The sequence below is a fragment of the Carya illinoinensis genome, chromosome 1 (assembly GCF_018687715.1).
Source record: "Carya illinoinensis cultivar Pawnee chromosome 1, C.illinoinensisPawnee_v1, whole genome shotgun sequence".
In the NCBI taxonomy this organism is placed as follows: Eukaryota; Viridiplantae; Streptophyta; class Magnoliopsida; order Fagales; family Juglandaceae; genus Carya; species Carya illinoinensis.
This window is the reverse complement of record NC_056752.1, coordinates 16,569,642-16,580,759: the sequence shown is the minus strand read 5'-3', so window position 1 is coordinate 16,580,759 and position 11,118 is coordinate 16,569,642. Positions and strand designations below refer to the sequence as shown.

The window sequence follows — 11,118 nt, the reverse complement described above, 5'->3', positions numbered from 1 at the left end:
TTATGTATGTTTTGAACAGTTTTGTATTAAACAAGAAAAATTCTAGTACTTAGTTTATGACTTTGCTATCTGCTACGCGTTTCTCGTGCATATTTGTTGCTTATACACACACTTGACACTCGTCGATAGGGTGGTGACCCGTGATGTCATCATCCGGATGTCTCGATTTCTCCGTGTCCGTGCGTAGGGATTTGGGGGCGTCACAGCAGATATGAGCCAATATCTCAACTTCTCATAAAAAACTTGTTTGCATTTTGGGAACGCGTGAGTTGAGAAAGAAAAACCCAATTCCGAATGAGAACTTTGACTCCTTGTGATATCTAGCAATTAGCAAGTTATATCTTTTATGGAGTTAGAATGTTGTTTCTGGACTCTGACTCTTATCGAAGACGGAACTTGGTGTTGAGGAGTCTAGCTCCATTGGAGTTGGAGCCCACCCCTACTGTAGACAGTTGGATTGCTACAATTTAAATAACTTTTTTCTTTTTCTTCTCACTCTTTTGGATGGCTTCTTGTTTTTCTTTTGCATGAAGCACTATTTAATTAAAAGTTAAAACAACATAGTTCCCTTTCCAAACAATTTTTTTTCAGTCCTTTATGATATGAACCCCGTTTCCTCCTTTACCCACTTAACATTAGGAGTCGAGAAGTAGGATATGAGGGTGCAAAGATGCGATGCCAAATTATTGGAGGCTCTCTTGCATCATCATATATTATATATATTAAGTTTCTAGGGATCCGAATTAAAGTAACCTTCTTTTTGATCGAATTCATCCATCCTTACTTTAAGGGAAAAATTGCTCATACTTTATCTTTTCAACGAGTTTTTATAGATAAGCTTTACTTTTCTCTCGTCCAAATTAATAATCAAATTATACATATAATAACTTGTCAGTTAAGGATGGATTACAAGGGCATCATAAAAATAGAAAATCAGAAAAATGGATAGAAAAATGGATATCATGAAAAATATCATAAAATGGATGAAAAAAATATGAAACTCAATGTACATGAGAGTTTGGGATATGAGATAAAACGTTCAAAAGAGAATTCATGCCTACCAATAATTTTTTGAAAAAATTCTACTCGTCATCCTCACATATCACATATTACACATAATTTTTTTATTTTTTATTTTTTTATCTTATCAAATATGTAGTGCGTGTGGATGATGAATAGAAAAATTCAATTAATTTAAGAATAATAAAACAAAAAAAAAATAGAAATAAAGTATAGTATGTGATGTATATGAATAATGAAGAGCAAAACCCAATTTTTTGCTACCATTGTCTCCACGATTTTGTCCCAGAGGAAAATATGGGATTGATAATTCTGCTGAAAGTTTATAAGAAAACGAAATATTATGTTCTCTTTACCACAAATAGATATGCATTTTATTCAGGCCGCTGAAAATTTTGAAAAACCATCATTTCATATTCCTATTCTTATTTGTAATTTGTAAATATATTATTCATCATTTATTTAAATAATAAATAAAACTCAAAAATATAAATAGGACAAATAATCAAATAATAGAAGAAAGTAAAAATATATATATATAAGTAATGTTATACACTATATTATCATTTTATTTTTATCTCATTATGTAAAATGTGGATTATTTTTTATTATTAAATAATTTTTAAATTATTTAATAATAATAAATATGTCAAATATTATATAGTGAGATAAAATTAAGATGATGCATATAATAAAATTTTCGTTAATAATTGAAAGATGGAAGTTAATATATATCTTGGTGTGTACAAATGGTCATTCGAAGATGCATGTGCAGAAACCCATGATCTAGCACGTTATAGAACTTAGAAGCTAGCTAAAGACAAATGGTCCCTGATTCGCTGCATGGACAGCCATGTGGCTAAAAATCTTGGTGCCTTGTGGCCACGCCATAAAGTGGGTACCGACAAATCACTGAGCAAAGCCAGAGAACAGAATCCTAAGCATGCATGAGCTGATCAGAATGAATCCAAATCGCAATGGAAGGATTTGCGACATGGAAAAGGAAGAAAACGTAGAAATTAAAGTCTGCTAGCTACCATCCTTGTTATTCATATATGCATAGTGACTTGGTACAGCTTTCAGGACTAAACTTCGGACTTCCCTTAATCTACCTCTAGAGCTACATATATATATATATATATATAGATTGGAAGGCAAAGAAAAGTTCTCCGAAATAAACGACTAAGTACTCACACACATACAGAATAAAGAAAAGTCAGGATGATAAAAGCTGAGATTACAACTACAACTCTTCAAATTAAGTTCATATATCTACTTTGCATTCAGGAGATCCTAGCAAGGGCACCTGACCCACATAACCTCTCTTCAATCCCATTAAGATGTCGCATTTCACATAAACCCCATAATGGCCAGTCCTGATAGGCCCAGCCTTCCATCTCAGTCTCCCCATCAGCACCAACCTTAATCCCACCACCCCATATGCTTCATCCATCATTAACCCATTTGCCACCTCTACAGACACCGGAACTGTCCCGCCGCCCACCACTGGAGACACCACCACTGTGCTGTGCTTTTCATGGAACAGCGGAGGCAGCATCACCTGGGGCGTGATGGCTTGGTCTTTATACGACACAAAAACTGAGAGCCTGTCGTAGTAAATGGACAAGCGCTTGTTGGGGTTTCTTGTGACGACGGTGAATTGCATGGTGGTGGAAATGACCTGCGGTGTGGTTGTGTTGAAGTCGTAGATGGATGCGCCGACGACCTTGAACTGCGGTTTGTGGGGGCGGTAGACGAGCCAAAGTGTGAGTGCAGTTACACCAAGCAAGAGGAGAAGGATAGTAATGAATGTGCAGAGAGCTTGTCCTGGTACTAATTTGGGTATAGAGCCTGAAGCCATGCCTTTTCCTCTTTTCTTTTCTTGGGTCATATTTGAAGGGCTTTCTTCTGGACCCTGCTCTTTCGCCATGGAAGCTGATGTATATAAAGCTTGAGAGAGAGAGAGAGAGAGAGAGAGAGAGAGAGAGAGACAGAGACAGAGAGACGGAAAGGTGAGGTTGACAGTGAAGAGAAGAAACTGTGGAACGAAGGAAACAAAAAGAAAAGGCAGTGAAAGAGGGGAGCGTTGAACAAGGAAACACGCAAGCCGGGGTCACTAGAAACTAAAAGCAGTTCTTTTTACTCATGGTTGTGCGCTTAACTTTTTTGCTTTTTCTTAAAATAAAAGATGCTCCATCTTAAGGGCGACGCATTAATATAAATCGACTCATCTAAGTTTTCTTTTAATTTTTAATATTGTAATATGATTTGATTTAAATTAGATTGACACCAATTATATATATAATTCATGATTATTGAATTATATCTAGAGTACTTCATGTGAGGGGGAACATACTTTTTGAAATTTGGAGATTGCTTTATATGATTAAAACGATGTGCGGTGATTAATTGTTTTTGTCACGTACGTAATAATATGTAACTCTTTTAAAAATATATATATATATATATATATGGGTATTCAGTCAGTCCTAGGCTTCTAGCCGACCCTATTCAATATTTTGTTTTTTATTATTTTTTTTAAGTTATGGAAAAAAACATTAAGAAAAATATAGATGTAGGAGTTTATTAAGGCACCGTTTGGAGTTTATATTTAATTAAAATTAATTTAATTTAGTCTAATCTTAAAATATATTTAGTATTTAAATACACAATTCTTAAATCATTAAACTTATCTCAACTCAAAATATTTTAACACGTAAAACTTACAATTTTTTTTAACTCGACACTTTTTTACATGCAGGATTTACATTCATTTTAAATTTTTAATAAATACATCTTAACTCATCTTAACATCTAAATATATCTAAATTCATCTTAAATAGACTTTATAAAATTCATTATACCATCTTAACTCATTATTATTTATAAAGAACTCAACTTATTTAAATTCAATTTAACATCTGGGCATAAGTATTTAGCGTTAAAATAAAACTTAATAATAATAAAAAAAAAAAAAGAACCATTGCTTTCGGGTCAGTGCTTTTCTTTTCATATTTATTTTGTTCACCTGAATTTCTTTGCAGTTAAGCATGCATTTGCATCAAACGATATCATCACTAAAACCACAAGTCCTGAAATGGAAAGGAAGGATTTCAGATCTTTATATTAGTTTCTTCCATGATCCATTCTTGTTCCAATCTCTTTCCAAGAAAGACCACACTGACTATTTAGCTGTGGCTAGCTGCTCTGTGAGCAGACTCTTTGGACTTTACTAGTGGCAACAGGCACACTACAACATCTATGACATTCTGTGGGCAACATGAAAAGTCGCCGCCACAAGTGTTTTCATCGTTTTCTATTTGTTTCCCCAACCTAATAAGAAACAAAAAAAAAAAAAAAAAAATTCCAACCTAAACCTTATATATATATATATATATATATATAAATTTTGCTACATATAATTACTTTTTCATTTTTTTTTCTATATTTTATCAATATAATTAATAAAAACAATTATTTTATATTAAAAAATAATGCAGTCAATCATATCAATAGAATATATAAAAAATATATAAAAATAACTACATATAAAATTTTTGTATATATCTATATATATATATATGCAATACTTCTATACATAACCATTTAAATGTTTTGAGCATAAAAATTCTCTAAATTAGTTCTTATCAAACTCAAGGACCTAGAATGATAGAAAGATAGATGCATGATGTGGGTCCTATAATATAATTTATTGAGAGTTCAATAAATTCACTAGGATAGCTATAAATGTCATATAATTAAGTACTTCATATGTCAACTTTCTCACTCTAGATCTTAGAAGTCGATCAATAATTTTAAGAGATCTAAATACGTTCCTGAGCTAAAAGCGTTATCATGATCATACAAATGTGCACTTTTATATATTTGGAGTTTACTCTAACTTTGGCATTTTATTATTTGCACTTCAAGATTCTATATTTGTAGCTTCTTTTTTTCTTCTTCTTCTTCTTCTTCTCTCTTCTTCTTCTTCTTCTTCTTCTTCTTTCTTTCTTTTTTTTTTTTTTTTTTTTTTTTTTTTTTAAGTGAAAATCAGTTTGAGTCCCCCAAACTACCGATTAATCCTCGATCAAATATTTACAACCGAGTTGTTGTTTTTTTTAAATTTTTTTTAAGTTAATAAAACCAATAACTTGATACATTAAACCACTATTTATTTCGATTTGCACCATATGTCCAATACAATAGCCATCAGGCCTAACGATATTTTGATTTTTTTGTTGAGTGATTATTTATAGTTTTCCATTTAAATTTAGTAAAAAAATTAAAATAAGAAGTAAATAATATAAAATTAAAACAATAATTAAAAAAATGAAAGATAAAAGGTAGATGTTGGTAGTTAGAGAAATAATAGTTGCAATCGAGAGTGTGCATGAGCAACACAATCACTTTGAAAAAATGAATAAATACGGGACCTATATGAGAAAATAATTATTTTTTAATAATAGACCCTACTTTTTTTCAAAGCGACTGTACGGCACTTGTGCACTTCAAGAACAAAATGAGTTTTGTGGATGGTACTTTTTCTGGCCTTGCACAATTTGATCATTCAGACTCTATTCCAAATTCTTTAAGTCTGTCAGGTATGACCATACCATCTGATTTTGTTCATAGCAAATCTAGTTCTTGGATAATTGATAGTGGTGCTATTGATCATATGGCCAGTTCTATTTCACACTTAACTTCAATTATCTCTCTTGTCAAACTTCAATTATCTCTCTTGTCAATACCTCAGTAAAATTACCAAATGGTACATGTGTTCCTATTACACATGTTGGAACTGTAAAAATATTGAATTCTTTGATTTTTCAGAATGTTCTACATGTTCCATCTTTCTCTTTTAATCTCATTTCATTCCAAAGACTAACAAAAAATTCTTCTTGTTGTTTTTTGTTTCCTGCTCAATCTTGCTTTATATAGGACCTTGGAGTGGCTAAACAAGTTGCTGGTTTAAATATGTTGCAAGATAATTCTCAAGTTCCAGCTACTAATTCTAGTGTTTTTTCTGCTATAAATCTTTCTTCATTTGATCTTCGGCATTTTATGCTAGGACATCCTTCTTTCAGCAAGATTCAAACTCTGCAAAAATTCATTCCTGATATTAGTACCTCTTCAAAGTTTACTTGTAATGTTTGTCCATTGGCAAAAAATAAAAGATTGCCATTCAATATTAGTCATACTACCATTTTAAAATTTTTGAATTGATTTATTGTGATATATGGGGTCTCTTTTCTGTTGAATCACTTATTGGTTTTCGTTATTTCCTTTCCATTGTAGATGATCATTCATGTTGTACTTGGGTATATCCATGAAAAATAAGTCTGAAACTCATTCTCTAGTTCAGTCATTTTTCAAACTCATAGAAACACAATTTGAATCAAAGCTATAAGGACTGACAGAGGAGCTGAGTATGATATGCAAGATTTCTATTCTTCTAGAGGAGTCTTACATCAACAAACATGTGTTGCTACACCTCAGCAAAATATTGTAGTTGAGCGTAAACACCAACACTTACTCAATGTTGCTCGATCCCTTAAATTTCATGCCAACTTACCACTTGTTTTCTGGAGTGAATGTGTTCTCATAGCAGCATACATAATCAATCGAACACCTTCCCCATTGTTATCTAACAAAACACCATATGAAATTCTATTTTCACAAACACCAATTATTCTCATCTTAGGGTATTTGCCTGCCTATGTTTTGCCTCAACATTGTCTCATAATCGTTTTAAATTTACACATCGAGCTTGTCTTTGTATTTTTCTTAGATATCCATATGGTACCAAGGGATACAAGCTTTATGATCTAAAAAATAGTACCATTTTTCTGTCTAGAGATGTTACCTTTCGTGAATCTATATTCCCTTTTAAAACATCTAACCTTCTTCCCAATCAGTCAGTAGTTATATATGTTCCTCAATCAGATGAGTTTCTCCCTGTTCCTGTTGATTCTCATACATTCAGATTCTCTACATCCCAGATCTTCAATCGATCAAATTCATTTCCTACTATTTCTTTACCTTTTATCACAAAAAAATTCTAGTAATTCTTTCACAAATATTCCTCATATTGATTCTTAGTCAAATCTTGATCCTTCAAGTCCTCAACCTAATATTCGAAAATCCACTAGAATTTACAAAAATCCATCATATCTTGTAGATTATCATTGCAATTTAGCTAATGCAGTAGCTACTACTACATCTGATTCCTTGAGTAAAGCTCCTAATTCAGGTACTCAATATCCACTTTTTTCTGTTGTTTCATATTCTAAACTCTCTTCCTCTCAAAAAGACTATACTCTATCAATTTCATCTAAAAAAGAACCTACATCTTTTCGACAAGCTAAACAACATACTCAATGGTGTGATGCCACGGTTGCTGAAATTAAGATCGTGGAAGATTACAAAACCTGGTGTATAACTCACTTACCTTAAAATAAGCAAGCTGTTGGATGTAGGTGGGTTTACAAAATCAAATATAATTCTAATGGTTTTGTTGAGAGATACAAAGCTTGTCTGGTTGCTAAGGGCTATACACAGTAGGAAGTATTGGATTACTTGGAAACTTTCTCACCAGTTGCCAAGTTAGTAACTGTGTGTACTCCTTTAGCCATTGTTGCATACAAAAATTGGTCTCTACATCAACTGAATGTCAACAATACTTTCTTGCATAGATATCTAGAGGAGGAGGTATACATGTCTTTACTACTAGGTTTTCACTGTAATGCAAATGGGGCTTCTACTCAAGGGGAGTTTTTACCTTCTATTTTTGTCAAAGCTGATTCTTCAAGTCCTCCACTTGTATGTAGACTGAAGAAGTCATTATATGGTCTTAGACAGGCCTCAAGATAATGGTTTTCCAAATTCTATTCTGCATTGAAAGCTCATGGCTTTGTTCAATCCTCAGTTAACTACACTTTGTTCACTTGACAGAAAGATCATTATTTTATTGCATTACTGGTTTATGTAGATGATATTATCATCGCCAGTAATGAAGATGATACTGTAGCTTATTTGAAGCAATTTCTTCATTCTTAATTCAAACTCAAAGACCTTGGACCTTTGAAGTATTTCCTTGGTATTAAGATTGTTCGTTCCACAAAAGTCATTACTATCTCACAAAGAAAGTATGCCCTGGAAATCTTGTCTGATGGAGGCTACCTTGGCTATAAACCAACCTCATTCCCAATGGATCAAAACTTGAGATTGTATAAAGCAGAGAGCAAACCTCTCTCAAATCCACTTTGTTATAGAAGATTAGTTGGTCGACTTTTGTACTCAACTCTTACAAGACCTGACTTATCATTTTCTATTCGGGTACTAGGTTAGTATGTTGCAAATCCTAATGATACTCATTTGGCAGCTACTCATCGTGTCTTAAGTTATATCAAAATCAACCCTGGTCAAGGGATATTCCTTCCTTCAGCAAATGATCTACAATTAAAAGCATTTTGTGATGCTGATTGGGCAGCATGCAAAGACACTAGAAAGTCAATTACAGGTTTTTGTATATTCCTTGGACAGTCTCTCATCTCATGGAAGTCAAAGAAGCAAAATATTATTTCTAGATCTACATCAGAGACTGAATATCGTGCCATAGTAGCCACAACATGTGAGATTACTTAACCAACAGTGCTTTTTTGTGACAATCAAATTGTTCTTCACATAGCAGCAAATCCAATTTTTCACAAGCATACAAAACATATTGATATTGATTGTCATATTGTTTGAGAAAGATTGTTAGCAAGATCTCTGAAAACATTACATGCTTTCTCAGTACATTAGCTGGCTGATATTTTGACTAAACCTCTTGGTTGTAATTCATATTTTAATATTCTCCAAGATGGGTATTCTTAACATTTACACTCCTTCTTGAGGGAAAGTATTAAGTTATAAGTCAAGCTGAAGCTGATACACGTGTAATATAGTTAGGATTTAGTTATTACTGAATGTGTATAAATAGAAAGTAGAAACTCTTATGTAATTCATTCAATGAAATACGATACAAGTATGAAGTTTTCTCCTTCTGTTTCTTGTATAATCAAAAATCTGATAATTACCCTGACATTTTACCTTGGTGGTGGCTGCCACCGACCAGTTTCTTTTCTTTTATAAATAATATTATAATTTCATTCATTAACTTGTTCTTTTATTGTTTTAATTCTACGTTAAGGGTAAATATATAATTTTAATTTTAGAAGAAAACAAAAGACAATTCTTTTTTTTTTTTTTAAATAGACTAAGATCTCTTATCTATGAGAGACCCCGTCTCAGAATTTATTAAAAAATCTTCACGTATGGCGGAAAAATACCATAGAAATAATCTAAAAAAAACACAATAACATCCCACCCTTTTGATCCAAAATTACAAAAAAAAAAAAATCACAATTCACCTTTTCAAATAAGGCAACTCTATTTTATCTAGACTTATAAGATCCCAAATCTACCCATGAATGGCATATGCATCATTAAAATTTAACGCCAAGTCTTTCATTCAGCGACTTCAGGTTCTCTTAGAACTAATTAATTTGAGGTGAAATTTGAAGAAAATTAGTAGTACTTTGAGGGACTAAAGTGTCAATTTTGATAATATAAGATATTATGGTTTGAAATTTAAATAAAAACTTAGTTTTGAAGTATGAGTGAATGGGATCCCCTGCTTTCGCCTACGGGCTTTCTTATCGGAGAAATGCTTAAGGTGCATTACATGTTTGTTAAAACAATTTCGAGATGTTATGCGACTTTCTTTCGTCTAGGCTTCATTTCCGATCCCTAGCGGATAGGATAATATCATGGCCAACGAAAATGCTTGGACCACTGGTCCACCCCTCGGTGATCCGGAGACATTTTACTTTAATGATATTGTAAATTTAAAAAATTTATATATATTTAAAAATATAAACAAAACAGACCAAATAAAGATAATGTCTCAGATTACACGATCCGGCCATGCCGGATATCACCTCTGGTTTCTCTCTCCTAATCTTTTTTATTCAGTAAAAAAAGTAATGGATAAAGGTTGATTTTAATAAAGAGAAGTGCTAGATTTTCAAGAACATCTTAAAAAGTAATTTTATAAATTAATATGAATTAATGTAATATGCTTTAAAATTAAATAAAAAAAAATTCATAATTTAATATAATACTTTAAACTTTGAAATTTTATTTGTTTTGTTTCTACTTAAGAGGAAAGAAATTAGGGGAAGTGCCCATCACCGACATGTGATATGGATAACTCATAAATTCAAGTGTTTTCCGGATTAGCCGAAAGAAAGGTGGCTGTGCTTTTTCTTTTACAAAACAAAACTGTTTGGGCTCAGTGTACCTCCACTCCATATTCAGCTAGGCCACGCCCCACCACTTATCTAGCTCACACGTTGCTTTTATATTTTTACACCTCACGCTTCCCAGCATTGCCTAACTTTTCTTTTTCTATTTGTCCTTAGCATGTTTTACTTACTTTCCGAAAGTATAAATATTATTAACTTTATTTAATATTTAAATATTATTTAAATATAAATATTTTTAATATTTTTTAAAATATTTATATCATTTAACTTTTTTAAATTTAAAAATAAAATTAATAGTAAAAATTTATATTATAATAATATTTTAATTTTATAATTTTTTTCAACTTTTTCTCTTTTCTTTTTTAAAAAATCATTCTACTTAGCATTTTCAAACACTACACTCTACATTTCTTTTAATTTTTTTCTATAATAAATATATAGTGTATAAATTATGAGTAGAGCAATTTGATTAATTTAGTAAAAATAAAATATATAAAAATAAAATTAAAAATTTTAAAATAAACAAAATATATCGTGTAGGATAGTGAATAACATCTTTCTTTCTCATCTCATCGGACCAGCGACGCCGTGATATTCAATCGTTTTATTTGTTACGTTTTTTTGTTTTTTTTTTCGTGGGCTTATTTATTACCTCTTCTACCACTACTAAAATTGATTTCCCACGGACCAAATGCGCAAGACTCGTCGGAATTCGATTTGTCTATACCCTTGGCCCTCGGGCTTAGTTCACACAAACTGACAGATCATGCCTTCTATTTAGTTCTGAAAA

At 31.8% G+C, this 11,118-nt stretch overlaps 1 protein-coding gene across 1 annotated transcript; it reads right to left on the bottom strand.

Moving 5' to 3' along the window:
- Positions 1–2,033: 2,033 nt before the first annotated feature.
- Positions 2,034–3,156, bottom strand: LOC122312238 (NDR1/HIN1-like protein 12). Its single transcript, XM_043126852.1, has one exon. The coding sequence runs from the start codon at positions 2,948–2,950 to the stop codon at positions 2,285–2,287; it is 666 nt and encodes a 221-aa protein (XP_042982786.1). The 5' UTR covers positions 2,951–3,156; the 3' UTR covers positions 2,034–2,284.
- Positions 3,157–11,118: the final 7,962 nt, after the last annotated feature.